Below are 20,678 nucleotides of genomic sequence, written 5' to 3'. Positions count from 1 at the left end.
ACCAGGTGTTGGAAGGTATATGCAAGCTCGGCCCTGGGGAGCTCCAGGGAGCAGATTGGAGAACTGTGACTGGCAACACATTCATGGGCAAGAGTGGAGCCCACGATGGCACATAGAGCTGAGAGACTAGAGGCCGGGCTATTGCTGAAATGCAGAAGCAGGCACTGAATGATGGGGACCCAGCCAACTCGGGTAACAGTAGCAAGTCCTGAGGCCCCTTGCCTTTGCCACATGATACTTGTGAGGCTTTACCTTAATTTAAAAGCACCCCATTTGGGGGGAAAGGCGGAAACTTCCCTTTGTAGATGGCAAATTCCCTACATTAGTGGTTTTTTTCCTAGTAGCGCTGATAAATTTGACCTGATCTGACCATCTGCTCATTTTCCTTGTGACCAGTGGTATCGTTTCAGCAGATGGCCCGCTGGTGGGTGGCATTTGTCATCCACCAGATCCGGAAGCTTTAGTACTTAAGCTCCCATTTTCAGACTGTGACTGTCAGAGGGGGTCCCTGGCAGGGACATGGTCCAACCCTCCCCTTCCAGTGGGCTGTGAGGATGAACGGGACCTGAATCACAGTGGTGAGCACAGTGCCTGGCACAGAGGAGTCCCTAGGGAATGTTAGCAGCTGCCTGCTGTTCCTGCTGTCACGTGCTTTGACATTTACTGTTATTCCTGGTCCCCTGCCTGTCACCTAGAACGAAGCAGTGACTGTCAAATGCAAAAATACCTGACCCGAGATATAAGAACACGGGTTATGAAACTAGTTGGAAAGTCACATCGGGTCCACAGGCTGGCTCCTACATTGTATAAAGTACACACCAGCCCTTGGCATCTTGCTCGCATCCCCAGGAACATTGTTGGGTATTCTTGGCCCAGTCAGAAGAGCTGGAGCAGGTCACTGCAGCCCGAGGGAGCCCAGTTGATGGTTCAAGGTAGGAAGGAAGGGCCACGTCCCGTTCTGACTTCCCACAAGCCCCGTCTCCACTGTCAGCTCACCATCCGTGCCTGTTCAGCATGAAAACAGATGGTTCCATTAATTTCTAAACAAGCCTCTCCAGAGGGGAAATTGGCACCAACAACCTGTGAAGGTTATCCTTTTAAAAAAATTATGCTTGAAGGTAAAAAATTAATGTGTCACCCTTTACATCAGCCCCACCTGGTGACTTGATCGGACCCTTCATTTCCTCTGAATACCATGCTTCTAGAAGGAAGCAGAGCCCACTGTTGGCAAGGAGCACACAGTCTAGGTGGAGAAGGGGCAGGAGCTGTGCATCAGGCACCGTGTCAGACCCTTCACACACAGTGTTTGGGCTCATCTTCACAGTCCACGTTCCCTCCTGCCTCTGGACCTTGGTACAGGCTGTGTCCTCTGCCTGGAAGCCTCTCCCTTTTCTCCCATCCTCACCCCGTCAACTCTGCTAGACTCTGGATTGTTCATCCAGGTCTCTGCTTCAACAGGAACACCACCTATGAGAAGTCTTGTCTGGCCCCAAGGTTGCATTAGGAGCGCTCCTTAGGGGCTGTAGCAGTTCACTGCTGCTCCAAACAAGCCATCCTAAAACTTAGTGACTTCAGACACACCATTTTAGTATGCTCTCTGGTGGATCTGCAGGTGGACTGAGCTCAGCAAGGTAGTTCTCATTCAGTCCCTCCTGCCATTGAAGCCAGATGGTGACTGGGGCTTAAATGACTGGACGCTCCATCACTCCCCGGCGCTTGAGCTGAAATCAGATGTTGAGGCGGCTGGGGCTCCATGGGCAGCCCTTTCTCGCTCTGTGTGGCCGGCATACAGCCTCAAGATAGCCGGCCTTACCCAGTGGCCGAGGACCTCACAGGAACATCTCCTGAGAGAGCAGGGCAGTACTTGTATTGTTTTTCATTATTGAGCCTCTTTTCCCAATGTTCTTTTCTCTGAGGCCTTTGTCTCTTTATGACTGTTTGACTCCAGAGATGCTTCTCGGGGCTACAGAAATCCTAGAGAAAGCTGACGGGAGGACGACAAGAAGGCTGCTGGAGGAGGTGGTATTTAGGCTGGGCCTTGAAAGAGGGCTGGGATTTGCATGGAGGGAAGAAAAGAGGCAAACTCAATAGAACCAGCTGCTACAGGCCTCAGGTGAGAGGGTGCAGCTGTGAGGAGGCTTCCAGATGGCCGCCAGGACCATACCAGGGAAGCAGGTCAGGGGGAAGAAGTCCCAAGAGGGAGGCTGCCTGGCTGCCCCCATGGAAGGCCCGTGAAGTAGAGAAGATGGCCACTAGTCTGGGCAAGCCACAATGGTCAATGATTCGCATTTGCCTCCTGACACAGTTGCCTCAAGGTAACCATCTGTGAGGTGCGTGTTTCACCTCCCAGCAGATGTCATTGTGGAAGGCCTCCTCTCGTTTGGCACACTTTCAGTTCCATACAAAGCCAGTTCCCATGGCTCACACAGCCCCTTCTAAAAATTCTTCTCTTCAGTTAATCGGTCAAGAGTTACCGTTGACCCTCGCTCAGTAGCTTCCTTGCCTTCTCATCCACCCAAGTGAAGGTGCGATCTCTTGGGCCTTTGGAAAGGTCTTTGCTCCTGAAATACGTCAGGGCAGCCACGGCCATTGCATGGGTGGCCCCAGCGCCTGGAACCTCACCATTCTCACACTGACCACCTGACATTAGGTCAAGCTTCCCTAGGCTCAGGCACCTACTAGACTCCTCTTATTATAAATATACGGTGATGCAGCCATATCATCTCACCAGAATTTGGCAGAGCGTTGTTACCATTATTCCCATTGTGCTGAGGAAGCAAAGGCCAGGACCACTTAGCTAGTTAGGGATGGATCTGGAGCTAGAACCCAGCTTTTCTGATGCCAGGACCTTGGTTCTTTGTCCTGCATCTTACTTCCACTGGAGGTGTTTTTCAGGGAGCCTGCCACTACCATTGGTTCATCTTTTCATTCATGTATTCAACCAGCGCCTACTCTGTGCTTGTCCTGCATGTAGCAAGCCTGTGGTCATTAGAGCCTCTCCAAGTGTGGGTCAGGGGGGAGCTCGTGAGCGCTCGCGACTCTGCCTGTGGAATGAACATCTGTCCCTGGAGATCTTGGCTCACTCGTCCCTCCAACCTCATGACAGTGTAATTTGTGACATAATTCCCAAACCTGTTCATCTTTCTGCAGATTTGTTTGTTCGCCATATACTTAAATTTACGTGATCCAGTCTTAAGGAATGGTAGGGTATCGGGCAGCTTTGAACAGAAGTGCATTTGTTGTGAACACTTTTTTCCTTTATGTTAGTTTTTTTTATTATTTTCTTAACATTTTACTTTTTTAATATAATTTATTGTCAAATTGGTTTCCATACACAGCCAGTGCTCATCCCAACAGGTGCCCTCCTCAATTCTCATCACCCACTTTCCCCTCTCCCCCACCTCCATCAACCTTCAATTTGTTCTCAGTATTTAAGAGTTTCTTATGGTTTGCCTCCCTCCTTCTCTGTAACTTTTTTTTCCCTTCCCCTCCCCCATGGTCTTCTGTTAAGTTTCTCCACATTAGTGAAAACATGGTATCTGTCTTGTTCTGCCTGACTTATTTCACTTAGCATAATACCCTCCAGTTCCATCCACATTGCTGCAAATGGTCAGATTTCATTCTTCCTCATTGCCAAGTAGTATTCCATTAAATATATAAATCACATCTTTATCCATTCGTCAATTGATGGCCATTTAGGCTCTTTCCATAATTTAGCTATGAAAGTGCTGCTATAAACATTGGGGTACAAGTGCCCCTATGCATCAGCACTCCTGTACCCCTTGGGTAAATTCCTAGCAATGCTATTGCTGGGTCATAAGTAGATCTATTTTTAATTTTTTGAGGAACCTCCACACTGTTTTCCAGAGCGGCTGCACCAGTTTGCATTCCCACCAACAGTTTAAGAGGATTCCCGTTTCTCCACATCCTCTCCAGCATCTATAGTCTCCTGATTTGTTCATTTTACCCACTCTGAGCAGCGTGAGGTGGTATCTCAGTGTGGCTTTGATTTGTATTTCCCTGATGATGAGTGACGCTGATCATCTTTTCGTATTTCTGTTTGCCATCTGGATGTCTTCTTTGGAGAAGTGTCTATTCATGTTTTCTGCCCATTTCTTCACTGGAATATTTGTTTTTCGGGTGTGGAGTTTGGCGAGTTCTTTATAAAGAATTCACATTTTATTGATCTCTGAGACAGAGTGTGAGTAGGGGAGGGGCAGAGAGGCAGGGAGACACAGAATCCGAAGCAGGCTCCAGACTATGAACTGTCAGAACAGAGCCTGACGCGGGGCTCAAACCCACGAACCATGAGATCATGACCTGAGCCAGAGTCGGACGCTTAACTGACTGAGCCATACAGGCACCCCATGTTAGTTGTTTTTTTTTTTTAATTAAACCCATCAGCTTATATATTTGGGAATCTGTGGCATTCTCTTTCTGCTACACTGAACGCACTAACTTAAAACTGGTCCTGTCTCAAGATGCTGTTTCATATATTGCAATTTTTCCTTTTAAATTGTAAAAAGAGATCTTTTTCTATTTTCCCTTCTGATTTTTAATGATTTCGCACACAAACGTACCCACATAATAAAAGGAAAAACCCAGAATACATTATTGTGCTCCATAATGGAGATACAGTTTTGTATTGTGTCTTTTGAAGGTTATACTTAAAAGTAGTGAAGTGATTCTGAGGAAACTGAGCACCATTTTCTTCTGTTTATGGAAATTTCCCACAATCCTCTTTCCCCTTTGCTTTCTCAGGCCCAGCACACCCACGACGCCATCACAGAGGCCGCCCAGCTCATGAAGGAGGCTGTTGATGACATCATGGTGACACTGAATGAAGCAGCTAGCGAAGTGGGGCTCGTGGGAGGCATGGTCGATGCCATTGCAGAGGCCATGAGCAAGGTACGCCTGGGCATCCACGTGTTCACCTTCACCCCTTGACCCCATCTCCTCCTCAGTTTCCCTCAGACGTGATCCCCAAGCGCTTTTCTCTAAGGAGTGGTCGGTCACAGTGAATATCAGTGAGCCTCCTCTTGAGGGTTCTGATAAATGTATACATTTTCTATCCTCTGTCCACCATAGTATTCATCCCTTATTATTCCTTCATTACTTTTTTAGGCCACTCTCACCCTGTCTTTCAGTTTTATGCAAGGGAAAGAAAATGGAGATGGAGAAGGTATCACTGGCTCCTTCACTTATAAAATGGAAATAGTTATTTACCTCCCCTGTTGACCTCACAGAGATGTCGTGGGGAACAAACAGCAAAGTGAAATAGTGAAGTGATTCCCAAGCGCTAGTCTTTGGAATGGCTACTTAGGAATCACAGGGAGCACGTTCCAAGACCCTACCCTAGCGATAATCAGTTGGAATCTCTGTGGGGTTGAGCCTAGGAATCTCTCTGTATTTTTTTAATGTTTATTTAATTTTGAGAGAGAGACAGAGCATGAGCAGGGGAGGGGCAGAGAGAGAGGGAGACACAGAATCTGAAATAGGCTCCAGGCTCTGAGCTGTCAGCACGGATCCCGATGTGGGGCTCAAACCCACAAACCGTGAGATCATGACCTGAGCTGAAGTCCGCCGCTTAACTGACTGAGCCACCCAGGTGCCCCGGAATCTCTGTATTTTTTAAATCTCCCCATGGTTTTGGTATCTACAAATGCAGAAACCACTGAAGTAGTATGTGTGAAAGCCTGTAGTGAACTCTTGTGGGCAATGGGCATAGGAGATAATGTGAGAATTATTTCTCCTGCAATGACCCCTCCGTTGACTTGGATCAGTAGAGAAGTAAGACTGGAGAGTGTCTCCTGCTCTTTCCCCAAGGAATCCTTCACTCGTCTTATCCGTTTGATAGTCATTAAAATTAACAATTGTTTGTCAATATCTAATTGCCATTCTGGGATAGCACAGCCAAGAACTTAAGATTTTGTCTGTGCTTTGAAATGTCCATTGTCAGACTGTGAGTACATTATTACAGTTTTTCAGGATAATAAGTGGTCTTTAATTGCTAATTTAGAGAAGATTGGTTGGTTCATATCTCCATAAAGAGGTGATAGCCCGAAGCTGTAATTAGGATAATTCTCCTTAAACATCACAATCCAGGCTGAGATGCTGGGGCTCCTTCAGAGACCCCAGGCGTGCCTTGTCAGAGCCCTCCAGTAATTTCTGCTGTGGGCTTCTCGTGCCTCAAATATGGACAGTTTGGCAGAAAATGAGTGAAGTTCCCCTCTTTCTAAAGGCCTTTGGGTAAGTCTCTATGGGTTTGTTTGGCTTCCAGGAGTCAGAACACCAGAACTTTGAAAGTAAGCCGTGTGCCTACCAAGGTTATTAAATAATGGAGCTCAGGTTTTCTCAATACAAATTAGAAATTCAAATGATAACCTTCTTCTTCCTAGGAGAAGGTGTTTTCCAGAATCACCCCAATGATGGGGAAGGGTTCCACCAATCCCTGGAATGTGGAAGTCAGATTCTTGAAGTCTTTTTTTTTTGATAGCCTTTGAGCCTTACCATATTGTGACGGCTTTTCAGCAAAGAAAGCAGCTCTTGTACTGGCTGTTGTCAGTCGTTTGACAGCTGCTCTCTCACTCAGCCCAGGACACACTTGATTCTCTCTGAAGGACTGGGGAGAGAAGTGCAGTGTGAACTGATAGCAATAATTAGGAACTGCTAATGACACGACCCACAGAGGCCGGGAACAAAGGGGTTTTTTTCCTCAGTTCCACAGGGTATACAAGTAGGGTTTTATTGGTACCCCTACACTCGGACCTACCCAGACCTGCCAGCCAAAGCCCAGTGAACCACCTAGTGCCTCTTCCCCATTCTCCTTTCGTTCAGCTCACCCCAAACTGCCCATCACTGCACACTTTGGGCTAAGTGATATTCCAGATCCTTTGAACCCCTAAACGTTGAAGTATTAGGATTGGCACACATTCTTAGTCCTGGTTATTTGGTTACATTATTGATACACTGTTAGCATCATCGTCTGAACTTCTTAAAGCCATTGAGCGACTGGTGGAAAAAAACCAACGTGCACCCAAAGTTGATTCTAACGTGGATACAGTTTACACCACTTTTGGTGCTTCTGCTGTGGAGGTTCTTTTTGGAATTCTCTCTCCATGTCTAAGCACCAGAAGGTTTGGGTTAATATGAAGCAATCAACTTTCTGGTCTACCTGGGATAAAGAACTCAAGCCCTCTGAACCTCGATTTCCTCATTCAATGAGGTTAGTGGCCCTCGGCCTTGGGACTCTTGTGACCCACTGCCTTTTCTTTGTTTGAGTTTTTGTTTGGGTTATTAGATGGTGGTGGTGGTGGTTTATTCTTTTTGATCAGGGATGGAGATGAAAACAAAAAAACCTGCTATCTGCATCACTACTGTTTCCTGCAAGAAAGGTTATGTTAACATCCCCCTCAAAAAAAGTAGGAAGGCTATAATTAAAATATAATGGAAAGTTCTTTAAACTAAAGAAATCTGGAATCCAAAAATTCGGCCCCTTTGATCTTAATTGTGTCATTGTCCTCAGATTGGTAAGTTTGTCACAGTAGCCTGAAGCCCCTGTGTTCCCAGCTGCCCTCCAGCTCCAGCATCCTGGTGTGTTTGTGGTTAGGCCACATTTCGTATGAAGTCTCCCAGCACATTGCTGGACACTTAGAAGATGCCCAGTCAGTCTCTACAGAGAGAAGGAGTCCACAACTCAGTCCTCATTTGACCAACAGGGTCCCCATAGTGCATTGGAGACTTAGAAAGCAGCTCTATCCTTGGCAAGGAAGCCTAGACAAATCCACCCTGGGGTTTGTGCTGAGGCTTTGATGGCATTTATATTCCCGAACTGTGCGGCCACATCACACGTAGGCTGTAGTGATATGCCCCCTGGTCTCTGCCCAGACTTCAGACTGTCTGTCATTGCCTGCCCCGGACCCCACGTTTTTCCCATGATCTCAGGGTTCTTCATCAGACAGACAAGCTTCATCCCCATGCTCTCAACAGCCCCTCTTCTGTTCACTATACTCCCTCTACCTGTATTCGTTTCTCTTTCCTCTACGTCCTTACCTGGAATACCTTTCTGCAGTCAGTGGCGACAGTAGCGATGATGATGGTGGTAGACATGGGTTGCCTTTCTCATCGTCATAGTGCTCATTGACATCATCATCATCATCATCATCATCATCATCATCTTCATTATCCTGGTCATCATCTCTTCCTTCATCTCACTTGATGTGCCCTACAACAGCCTGACGCTAGGAAGTCTCCACTGAAGGACCTGAGACTCAGAGTATAAGCGACCAGCTTGAGGCCCCCTCACAAGCCCTGGAACCAGGGCTTCTGAACCAGTATGCCCCCAACCCTTCAAGGAAGAGAGTCACTGTCCCACTTGTTCCACCTCTTCCCCCCACAGTGATGTCTGCCATTTGTCAATTCCTGTTGCTTTCAGTCAGATGAGCAGCAAGTTGTTCCTAGTGGTTCCAATTCCTTGTCTTCCCCAACCTAGATCAGAAGTGAGAGTTCAAGGGAGTACACTCTGTGGGCTACACCAGTCCTAGGGAAGCCATTCAGGATGTAGATTCTGCCTCCTCTCCTGAGTCATCTTCTGTCATTCTGTGTTTCCCTAGAAGTGTCTGGCTCATGCCCACTGCCATATGCTTGAACTCTAACCCTGCTTCTTGGAACATCTTCCCCACCTTTTGTGTGTGGCAGACTCCTCCCCTGGTAAGAGTTGGCAGAAATGTCCTTCCTCTGGAGTGCCCTCCCTCTCCTCTCAGACAAGGCTTGGGACCTCCTTGCCTCTGTACCCCGAGTGCCATCTTGGCACTTCTGTTAAAGCCCTTATTGCCAAAGCTGAGGGATGCTGTTGACTCTAAGCCAAAGAAATTCTGTGGGGGTCTCCATTTTCAAAGTTCTGATTCTAATAAAATACAGTCCATCCTTCAGCTGTCCTCTCCTGACATGTGGGTGCTTATTTCTCTCCTCTGTAGCTGGATGAAGGCACTCCTCCAGAACCAAAGGGAACATTTGTCGACTATCAGACGACTGTGGTTAAATACTCCAAAGCCATTGCGGTAACAGCTCAGGAAATGGTAAGAGGAAAAGAGCTGCCCCACCCACTGTTGGTTGCCCTGTTGTCCTCCACTACCACCACTGAGTCATCAAATCAGGGTCTGTGTTGGAGAGAGATGACTCCATGTTTCTCGTTCCTTATGGGCCCCAGCTCTGTGCTTTATCTGTGATCTCTCCGGCTGCCTATGGTCTAGACGCCCCCGTCTGTGGGAGCTCTGATTTCATGGAAAAGCTGCAAGAGGGAATTACAGATAATTGAGACTTGGGCATGAGGACAGGGGAGCAAAGGAGGGAGAGAAAATGAGAAGCAAGTTGGAGGTAAGGGGAAAGAAAGAAATCCTATCTGCCTCGCCAAGGACTGGACGTGTTTTATCAAGTTACAGTATAAGAGAAGACACATGGGGGTAGTACAGAATGTCTAATGGAATCAAGCTACAGTATGTGGACAATAAGATATGCTAGTCTGTCAGGCACAATGAAACAGCATGGGTCTGTAAAATCAATTTCCCAGACAACAGAAGGCCTGTAACCTTTGGAGGTAATTTTCAATTTTTCTTTTTTCTTAGAATGTATTGCCATCAGAATTGTATTAGATGCATCTTTGGATAAAAATGGCATTGAGAGACAGTGAATGCTATCTTGGTATGCTAAAAGAATAATACAAAAGATGACAAATGGTGTCCTCAAAAATACATAGTACGTAGTAAGAAAGCTCCTCTTAACCTCTGAAGGCTCAGAGGTCACAGAATAAAATTTTGGAAGATGCCTGTCTGCTGCTGCCACATGAGCCTGAGTTGAGAGAGGAGGTGGCTTCCCAGCTCGAGGGACTGAGCCCGGGCCTGGCTCCTGCCCCACCAGACCCAGCACCTCTGGATGGTTTTGTCATGTAGTCTTATGTCCACTAGAGGTTGAGCTTGGACCACAAAGTCTTCCCCGGCTGCTGCTACTCCTTCTTAGAAACTCTGTGATTGTGCCAAGCTCATTGGTACTTAAAAGGATTTGGGATGGGAGGGGGAACAGGAGCAGTGCCTGTCTCGGCGACTAAAAGAGCTGGAGTCAGGCCCATGCTGGTTCTGCTCAGGGCGCTCCAGGGCGGGGCACAGGTCGCATCGGGCGGCCCTCCTGTGCCAAGTTCTCTGAGCAGAGAGCACAGCGCAGCAAGAGATGAAGGTATTTTGAGTGGCCTCGTGGTGTTTTCTGGAACCTCTCGCAGGCTAGGTTCTCAGCAGGCCCATCCTGATCCTTGATGTGCATGCTCTTGAGGAGCCCCGCCTGGGATGGCGTGTCTGCTCCTAGGCTGGCTGGCCTGGACCCTGGGTTGGCAAGGGTCCGCTTCGCCATGCCAGGTTGCCCGGGATCCAGGGCTCACACAAAGCACCCTCCCTCTCGCAGGGTGTTTAGCGTGTGTGTTTCTTGGGAGCCCACGCCTATGCCAGAAAGCCTGTGATGTTTTCCTGGTACACCTGCGTTAGATGGCTACATGTTCCCATCCAGCCTCCGTGAACATGGAGCCATTTAAAACATTTTTTAAAGCCCTTTGAAGCCAAGGTCTTCTAATGCCACCAAGAGAGAGGAGAGGGTAGGGCAGGAGCGAAGCCTCTTACTCAAGAGAATGAGGATATCTTCCCGGGTGGCAGTTAAAACTGCTCTTGTGACAACCAACAGGCATTTTGTTGGAGGAAAAGGAAAAACTAGAAACCACTGTGTTAGCCTTGTAGGGTAAACTTAAGTAAGTTTTTCTATGAAGCAGGAGGAAAACACTGAATATCCTGATAATGAAAAGGCAGAGCTCGACCATTTAGGCTACAGTATACTCTTTTTTAAGTTTATTTTTGAGAGACAGCACAAGTGGGGGAGGGGCAGAGAGAGAGAGAGAATCCCAAGCAGACTCTGCCCAGTGCGGGGCTTGAACTCACAAAAACCAAGAGACGTGACCTGAGCCGAAACCAAGAGTCAGACGCTTAACTGGCTGAGCCACCCAGGTGCTCTAGAGTGTACTCTTAACTAAATTTGTGGCTGAAACCTTATTCTTTGGCACAAATTTACTACAAAGCTATATTCTCTTTGAATATCGTCCTCCCAGACATCCGGCTCGCCCATCCCTCCTCAGTCATGATTTCCTTAACAGCCCTGTCCTCATGCCCTCTTACCCGTGTGGGACCTGCTTCTGGGTTCCCAGAGACCAGGTCAGCTCTCTGCAGAAGCATGTGACCAGGGATGTGCACTGCATGGGGCCCGTGCCCCCCGTGTTTCCCTGGGGGACTCTCCTGCCTACCTGCAGGGCCAGCCGGGCCAGGGGCTGCCACGCTCACCTCCCGGAGTGGACGCCCGTGAGGGCCCGGCCTCCACGCTGCACAGCCGGGACCTAGCATGTCGCCCACTGGCCTGGCCAGGGCCTGCTGGCCTGAGAGGGGCCCTGGCCTGTTGTGCACGTCGCAGCATGGGCTTCGCTTGAATTGCCCTCTCTGGTGCCCAGCCCCCCACGCAAGTCAAGAGCTTAAAAGTGAACAACCCCTTTGGCTTCCAGTGATATTAACACGTGGTTCTCATGCTTTTCTCTGTATGTGTATGTGTGTTTGTGTCTTGCTTGTTTTCTTTTTCCAGATGACTAAGTCGGTTACTAACCCGGAGGAGTTGGGAGGACTGGCTTCACAAATGACCAGTGACTATGGGCACCTGGCTCTCCAGGGCCAGATGGCAGCAGCCACGGCGGAACCAGAGGAGGTCTGCCATCATAAGCCCCTGTTTTAAGAAGCACATGCACACTGGTACCCACGCCCGGGGGATGCTCTATAGCGTAGCTCCACCCTAGAAGATTCCAGCCTGATAGCCGAGACCAGGCTTAGTTTTCACTACTCTCCTGCCAGCCCTCCAGGTCCAGATCCAGTAGCCCTGGGCTGTGCTCAGAGCTCACTGTCCTTTCTGATGCCAACAGGCTGAGAGCTGGGTCCATCTGGGGAAGTGGGTTTTCAGACAGACGGCCTCTGCTGAGAGTGTTCGCCAGCTCACCTCCCTTCCAGCCCATCACCTGGCTCCCAGGGCAGAACACATGCTGCCATCATCCTCGTGCTTAGCACATCCCCCGCAATTATTTTCCTGTTTCTAAAGGCTCACAGAGATGTTGGAAGAACCAAGTATGGGAGTTAACTGCCTCTGATTAAGGGCCGGGTAGCCTGCTTTTGTGTAACAAAGTCTTGTCCAGATATGGTTGGTGGCTTTCTAAGATCTACCCCCCCATAATCTCCTTTGGACCCCTCTGTATTACCTACCTGCCTTCCCTAAACGCACTTTCCTTAGTGGCCAAACACAGACTTTGCCTTAGAATGCCTGCACCTGTAAGATTCTGAATTTGGTGAGAGGTTGGTCCCAAAGGCCACTTGCTAAGAACCTGCTTTCATCTCTGATACCCCAAGTAATCGGGTGGTCCTCTGGGAAACAAACAAGCCGGTGGGGGCTTCACATGCCTGAATGCTGCAGCCATACCAGTGTTAGCACACCGAAGGTGCCCCTCCCCGAGCGACCGCCCGGCTCCTTAGAGACTGAAAGCTCAGTCTGGAATAAAGAATAGTGGAGTCGATTATAGGGACACTGGGGAGATGAAGGTAACTACATACCGTGGGAGTTAGCATAGCCATTTCTGAAGCACAGATCCTGTATATGATATTCCTAAATGAAGCGTGCTGTCAGGATGGAAGGCTGTGACTGATCTACCTTTCTCTTTGTGGTGACAGCCCGTGTCCCCAGGTTACTTGGTGTCATTTCTCCTAGGAGTCCATTCTAAGTATGTCTTTACAAAGACTCCCAGAGATAATACAGGAATGACCCAAAACAAAATCACTTGCTAACATATGTTGTAACAACGCATGTAAATAGGAGTATCATATGTATGTACTTGCATACATATATATCTAGCATGGGATGATGTAAGTTTCTAACAGTGCCTGCATTTTGAGATTTTAGTATGGTTGAGTATTAAGGCTGCAGCATGAATAATTCTGTTTGTAATGAGTCTGTTAAGTTACTACCAAGAAAGAAAAATCGTCAGATCTCCCCACCTTGACCCCAGTCAGGATTCTGTTGATTCTTTACACAGTCCTGTTATTTTTTTTTTAATTCTTTTTTAATGTTTATTTTTTGAGAGACAGCACAGGCAAGGGAGGATCAGAGGGAAGGGGAGACCCAGAATCTGAAGCCAGCTCCAGGCTCTGAGCTGTCAGCACAGAGCCCGACACAGGGCTGAAACCCACGAACAGTGAGATCATGACCTGAAGCCGATGCTTAACCGACTGAGCCACACAGGTGGCCCCTGCCCAATCTTTTTTTTTTTTAAATAGGCTCCCTGTGTTAGTAAGATCATCTGGACTCCTATAACTCGTTTGATTTTACTCATGCTTTTGAATTTCCTGAATAAATGTAAGGGAACTTGGGTTACAGAAAGGAACAGTTTGGACAGAAGGAAGCAATGTTAGGCTTTGTAGGACTGAAACACTAACAGGCTGTGGGGAAGGTTCAGATCTCTGTTTGTAGAAATCTTTAAAGACGGAATCTACATTTGTCTGGTTGGTTCAGATGTTGACCTGCCTGAGTTACTGAGTGAAGAGCCCATGATCTGTGGAGACCTTTCCACATCTGAGTTCTTCGCAGCTACCCGGCCCATGTGTGAAACAAGCAGGTTTTCTTACTGCAACCCAGAGCATGAAGCAAAATACAAAATAATGCCAGAGCAGCCGGGAAAGAAAAGGTATCGTTAAAAGCACAACACAAAATGACTTTAGTTCCTGGCCCTGCGTTTGTAGCAGCTGACGTTTTCATTAAGGTTCTCCCTTTTCACCATTGCATCTTGAGTTATGTTTTACATTCCAGACACAAGAGCAGTGTGACCTGAAGCAAAAGGGGGCAGCGAGAATATAAAATTACCAGTGGCTTGCTCAGGAAAATTCTTTGTGTGCATTTGCCAGACAGATATCTAGGGGAAAACTGAGAAGGTTGGGAGATCCCTAAAGCAATGTAGTTTTTTTTTTTTTTTCCAAGACTTTGGAATTAGTTTTATATCCAAGAGGGCCCCACATCACAGCATGTGAAAGTATTTATACTCAGGGCAAATACGAAGCCGTTCCCCCGGCCGCAGTCCTGTAGGCTGTGCCGAGTCAGCGCTTTGGGCTTTCCCGGAATGTGACCGTTCCCGGACAGGTCCCAATTCTGCCCTCTGAACATCCAGCAGGAGCTTTATCTGCTGCTGCTTCCATGGGAAACTCAACTCCTGTTAACATCACCGTGAAAACTACTTTCTTCATAAAAACTAAAACCCTCAGGCAACTTCACGATCGAAGATCACTGCTCTCCTTAAAAAAGGAAATGTAGATCCTATGAGCCCCAAGTCCTGAATATAAATGCCGGGGGAAGGCTCTAGTGACTACAGCTTTGTCTCTGGAGAAAACTCTGCTGGGACATGTGTAATACTGCCTGTCTCCAAAGCCGGCGGGAACGTTTGTCAAGAGCCTGTGGCAAGAACCACAGCCTTTTCCCAAAAAATGAGACGAGTGTCTGCTCTAGAATTCTCTAAAACTTTCCACTCCAGGACACAGTTTCTATAGGTGGGAAGTGATTCTTTGCTTCTGTTGTACACTTTTGATTTCTCCTTTTAAGGAGAAATTTGCAAAGCCTGTCATAATAGCCATTTGTTGCCTCTTCAGTGTTCATAAGCTCTCCCAGGCAATTATGTGACCTGATTTCAGATATGATGGTTTTGGAAGCCTGAGAAAAATCTGTACGTTTTGTTTAGTTTTATGTAGTAAAGAAGATGATCAGGATTTCTGAGACCCCCCCTCCACTTGAAATTTGATCCAAAATTTCATAAAGGCCAGACTTCCAATTTCCCCCAAGGCATAAAACCAGGAGACAATGCCCATTTTATTTGGGCAAGAAGGGAATTGAAGGCTTTTCTTGCCGTTCGAGTAATGCTTTGACTAAGTTGCCAACTTAAAACCCCAAGTTGGATGTCTCTGAGCAATATTCCTTTATAACACACCCTGGTGGTAAGGCGGATCACCCTGGGGATCGGTCCTGTTTGCTGAGAATTGCAGTGTTGCTTTGACAAGTTAACGTTTTTAAAGCCCTTATCTTTTTTGAATACAGTCTTCAAAACACTTTCCCTTTCTCGGATGTTCCTCCAGCAGTACAGGATGTTCTGGGACACTGCAATAGAGTATGTTGCTTCTGTCAACCCCTTTTACGTAAACGCCTGCTCTGTCTCACGTAGAAAAGAATACGATGAGAGGCGTTCATCAGGTCCATACCACACGTCACACCCGTGATGGCTGCGGCCTCATTTACCGTCACAACTGCACAGACCTTTGTTCTTCCCCATTTCACAGGTTAGCTGAGGTTCAGGGAGCTCACATTGTCCAAGACCACATAGCTACAGGAGTTAGTGTGGAAGCCACTTGAAATAACTTTTTGGAATAAGTGAAGTTTCAAGTAAGTACATAATGCATGGAAATGCCGGGATTCAAACCCAGGGCATCACAGCCTTTGCTCTTTGCCCCTCACCGAGCTTCCTCTTATCACAGCAGTGAACATTCACGTGGCACTTTCTACTTGGAGATGTTTTCACACACATATCTTTGACTTGGTGGTGTGTTAGCCCCGGGAAGTAGGGCAGCTTCTGTCCCATTTCACAGGTGAGGGACCAGAGGCCTGGGAGGTTAGCTGGCTCGCCCAGGGAGTTGATGTCCATGAGAGGGCCGGCCAGAAGCAGGGTCCATGGGCCTTTCTGCTGCCCATGCTGCCCTCATGGGCCAAGGGCCAGGAGTGGGGCTGGCATCCTGGGACGCCTCCCCTTCTTGTTGCGTTCAGCCCTTGGCCTGTGGACGTGCGCAAACCCTATTTCAGCATGTCCTTTGTGACCCTCTGTCCTCCTGCATGCTGTCCACATAGGGCCGTGCAGCCAAGTATATAGGAGGATTGCATGGCAACCAAGAAGGCAGTCATGTGACCTGGCACAGACGTGATACCCAGACTGAGGGCTGGATTGGCCAGGAACCCCACGGGCTTGTACACCTGTGGCCTTATTTTAGGCACATCTTTTTGCTTTCTGGTGTCGGTCTTCATCGGGGCTTCCTAACTGGAATCTCATCGCTAATGATCAGTGTCCCAGCTCCACAGTCATCTTTACAGGATCCTTTGCTACGTGCACGATGTCCCCTCCAAGGAAGAGGCTGAGCGTCGGGACGTTGGGGTGCTTTTCATAGCATGGCCTCTTGCAGGGGTGCAGAGGGAGCATGAGAATGTCCTGCCCGCCCATAGGTTTCAGGCTCGACACAGTGCAGGAGCAGGTCCCTTCTCCCTCATACCTCGAGGGTGATTTGAGAGTGATTTAAGAGACCTCTGCTGGCCCTGGTGCCCACCACTGTGCAGACCGGAAGCTCAGGCATGGTTCCAAGGAGAGAGTAGGAACAGAGCACGGAGAATGTTCTTTCTGGGCCTGGTCCTTCCTAGCACCGAGGTCACCCACCTCACTCTTAAGAGCTCTGACCCCGGGAGGTGCTTTGAAAGTCCTGCATGTTTGACTCAAGGCTCACTTTTTAAACATAATTCAGCTATTTTTAAAACTATTAGGAAAACCTGTGTGTATTTTTGAACATACTCTGGGCCAAATGGTAACCCATTGGGGGCCACCAGCACCTTACCGTGGGCTGCTGGGTGGCTTGTGCAGATGTCAGGCTGAGCCAAGTCTCTGCCTGCTATGGTTTAGGGGACTACGGGGAAAATCGCTCCTGTTTGCCTTATGCACAAAACAGGATTTTCTCAACACTGCAGCCAAATCAAAATATAGAAATGAGTTGGTGGCCAAGGCTATCTATATCTGGCCTTCAGAGTCTGACATTTAAACTTTGGCTCATTTAGCCTTATTGTTGACTTTTTATTAAGTCAAAGAAGTTTTGACTCCTATAGGAAAGGTATACTTAATAACAGATGATAACAATTTTACATGTTGACTTTCCATGAGAGGTTTGGGGGGGGGGGGGGTAGGGGGCAGAGGGTGGCTCTGATCACTTCTCTTCAGTCTCTGCACAGTCTCTTCATCTGTCATTGAGGTCTGACTAGTGAAGTCGTTTTTATTTTGAAATCATATGTTTCTTCCTCCATTTGTGCTTTCCCAGCAGCACCTGTCATTTAGAGCTCTGTAAGCATCCTTGACACAGAGCTCTTGCCTATGGATTAGTGCTGAGCCTCAAGTGTTTCCGGTTAAAGTACACGGATCTGAAAAAGCCTCGAGAGCCAGGCTGAGTTTTCAGCTTTCATGGGGCATCCTCCTACTTCAGCTGGGCCTCATGTTTAAACCAACAGCAAACAGCTACATTTCAGGGGCGTTTCTGCTGAGTGGGCTGAATCGGACTGGAGATAGTCCATAAGAAACCTGGCCTGCCTGATCGTGAAGCTTTCTCAGCATCCCCAAAAGAGCCGAAATTCCACTTTCTGGATCAGGACAATTTTCTATTAAATGGATTTAAACATGCTTTCGGCCTTAAAAGGTCAAGGGAAGTACCTATCTTCCCAAAAGCATTATGTGTTTCAATAACAGAGTTAACATTTGCAGCCCCCTTGACTGCCCAAAGCCCCCCTTCCTAATAGGACGATACTGGAAGATAGCACCCAGGTGGTCCAGATCTCCCAGCTTTTACTCAAGACACCGGAGATCTTAGTAGCTATTCTTGGTAGAATAGCTGGAAGGAGAAGCCACGGCTTCTTGCTATCGTGGAGTCTTGGAAATAATGCTTGCTCACGAGAGCTTACGGTTTTTTGTTTTTAGTTGCTTACTTCAGCTGGAGGGCAGATTATTTATGGCAGCTGTATTGATCAGACCCAAATGAAAATTGATGTGAAATCACCAGAGGAATGCACACTTTGGGCAGTGGAATTTATTACCCAATAAAGAGACAGCTGGCAGCTTATCCATAGTGGAGCTCGTTTGGGTTCTTTTAGGCCAAGTACCTTTTATAATCACATGACCCAGAGGTCATTAAAAGAATGCGTGCCTGCTGAGCCTTTAGCTCTGAAAATACACCTTTTTAAGGAAACCTCAACCCTGCCTGATAGGCAGCCTGGGCCCAGTGTGGATATAGCTGAGGAAGGGGTTGTTCTGATTGGAAACATCCCGATGTTGCAAGAATCTGCAAGCTTTATGCTTCTTACTAAAGCTGTGTATTTTGAACTTCTAATTACTTTTTAGGACTGTTGTGTGGAATAAATGAAAGCAAATGCAATACCTGCTTAGAAGAGGCCCTGACACACAGTAGGGGCTCAATAAGTGCTTGAATGGCTAATAATTACCCCCACAGAGTTCATCTAATGAACATACCTATCAGGTGGCTCAGATAGAAGTTGGCAGTTCACTGGAAAAGGTAACAAATATCAGAAAGCCTTTAGGCTAGCAGGATGAGGTGTAGGCCTGCTTCCTGGGGACCGTGGGCATTTTACAGTCTCTAAAAGGGGAAGTAAAATCAATGAAATTCCATACTCCACCAAGCACAGACTCCTAACAGCAGTGGAATTTTCCTAGCCAGGCTCCCATAGGACGTAGGAGAAATTTTCCACATAGGGGAGACCTCAATGGCAGAATCCCTCATGCTTCTCTTTCCCCACCCCGGGCTTGCCTCCGCAGATCGGCTTCCAGATTCGCACACGTGTGCAGGACCTGGGCCACGGCTGCATCTTCCTGGTGCAGAAGGCGGGGGCCCTCCAGGTGTGCCCCACGGACAGCTACACCAAGAGGGAGCTCATCGAGTGTGCCCGTGCAGTCACAGAGAAGGTAAGGAGCAGCCCTCAGGTCAGACACGGCCACGGTCACCCACACCCGCCCTCGATGGCCCACTGTGACCAGTGGCATAAGCGGGACGCTATGCCAAAAAGGATCCAGTCCGGTCTGGTCTTCCCCCACATGCAGGGATTCCCCAGGGATGGGGCACATAAGGGGGCCGGGGTAACCCATAGCCCTGAGAAATTCTGAACATGGGACGTACTGTCCCATGAAAGTCAGGGCCCCAGCAGTGCACCTCCTTGATGGGTTTTCTTGTAGGTAGACTGGAAAGACCATATGACAGTCACATGAGTACCAGGAGCCCCCTTTTGACACTTGTCCCCTGGGCTTCCTTCTCAGGGAGGCTCCCAGGTGCTGGGGACTGAGTAAGAAGGGCCTGAAGCTCTCTTTGGGTTATCTCCTTCCTCCCAGAAGAGACTGAGGTGTGCAAGTGTTGAGCACCGCACCCAAAGTCGCACGGCACCTTGGTTGAAAGAGCAGGATCCTGCGTGATCTTTTTAGAGTCTAGCAGCAGCTGTTTGTGGAGACAACCCCATGGTGTAGCGAGTGGGGCTCCAGGGTCTCAGCTAAGTTATCTCACCTTTCTGAGCCTCTGTACCCTCACCTGCAGAATGTGCACAGAGAAATACATTTCCTGGCCCATAAGGTTGTGAAAATGAAATGCGGTGATAAGCGTGAAGGTGCTTGCTTGGCATCGTGCCAGACACACAACCCAACATGTCACAGATACTTGCTGTCCTCTGTAAGCTGCCTTCCGACACCCTCCTCCCACGAAATCTACCCTGCTCGACGAAGCCGGTTCTCCGCATCCCTTCGTTCCCGTGGCTCCCTGATGGCCCCAAAGTACACTCCTCTTCTGCTTTGCTCATTTCTTAAGAGTCCTTTTTCAGGACAGCTGTTTTGCAGGCCGAAGCATCTGTGCTTTGCTGGCTTCTCCCTCTCCTTCTCTTGGGTCCCCAGGACACAGAGCTCTGCACTGTTGAGCAGCCTGGCCACAGGACTCAAGGGCCGGGTGGGGGACCCCTCACCTGGCAGCTGCCGGTACAGATGCTTTTCTGTACAGGGCTGCCAGCCGAAGCCAAGCAACGCCTGGCCGTCTCCTGCAGCCCACAGGACTATCCAGGCCTCCTCGGACTCCACAGGATGAGGAAATAAATCTCTCAGCCGGAGGAAGGCATTCTCCCTCCTTTCAAAGCCCTGCCTTGTTGTTGAAGTTACTCTGGCCGGGTTCCCTTGTTGAAGACCTTGGAACTGGCACATGAAGGCGGGGAGGCAGAGGTCCAAGCAACATGATCTTCCTGAGCTGTTCTCTGTCTTACTGCTTCTCCCAGCGGAGGGTCCCTGCCACCTCCTGCCCGGAGGAGGCTCAGAGTCAGAGGATCAGCTGTTCAGACTAAACCAGCCTTTTTGGTGCTTTCTTGCTACATGCTCTGGCCCCCCATCTCCACCTGGTGTGTCTTTCTTACATGTCCTGGTTGTGTCTGTAACTTCCCACCAGCCGCAAGAGGCTTCACTTGCTCATCTTTATGTCCTTGTCCCCTAGGAACTAGTAGCTGCTCAGTAAACTCACACAGCTTCTGTAGCAGGCGGGACACTGTTTCTGGACTCTTTGAATCTGGCTGAGAACGTCCCTCTTGTTCTCATGATCACTCGTCTTGGCCTTTGTCACCTGTCCTCAGAGTTCTTTCTGGAAACTAGATGCTTGATTCTCGGGCCATCTCTGTTCCTGGTGGGACATAGTGGCATTTAACTCCAGGAAGGAGAATCAGGCAAATGAGGAAGAGAAGCTGTTCCTTGTGGG

The 20,678-nt window shown here is 48.4% G+C and overlaps 1 protein-coding gene across 3 annotated transcripts in view; it reads left to right on the top strand.

The window, feature by feature from the left end:
• Positions 1–20,678, top strand: part of TLN2 (talin 2) — a 436,539-nt gene that overhangs the window by 367,908 nt on the left and 47,953 nt on the right. For all 3 annotated transcript variants that reach the window (XM_042988722.1, XM_042988723.1, XM_042988724.1), the window contains 4 exons: positions 4,762–4,908; positions 8,976–9,077; positions 11,662–11,781; positions 18,722–18,868. In XM_042988722.1, the coding sequence (XP_042844656.1) occupies positions 4,762–4,908; positions 8,976–9,077; positions 11,662–11,781; positions 18,722–18,868 (516 nt within the window). The remainder of the gene's footprint in view (positions 1–4,761; positions 4,909–8,975; positions 9,078–11,661; positions 11,782–18,721; positions 18,869–20,678) is intronic.

This window comes from Panthera tigris, chromosome B3 (genome assembly GCF_018350195.1).
Source record: "Panthera tigris isolate Pti1 chromosome B3, P.tigris_Pti1_mat1.1, whole genome shotgun sequence".
Classification (NCBI taxonomy): Eukaryota; Metazoa; Chordata; class Mammalia; order Carnivora; family Felidae; genus Panthera; species Panthera tigris.
This window is presented reverse-complemented; position numbering and strand designations above follow the sequence as displayed.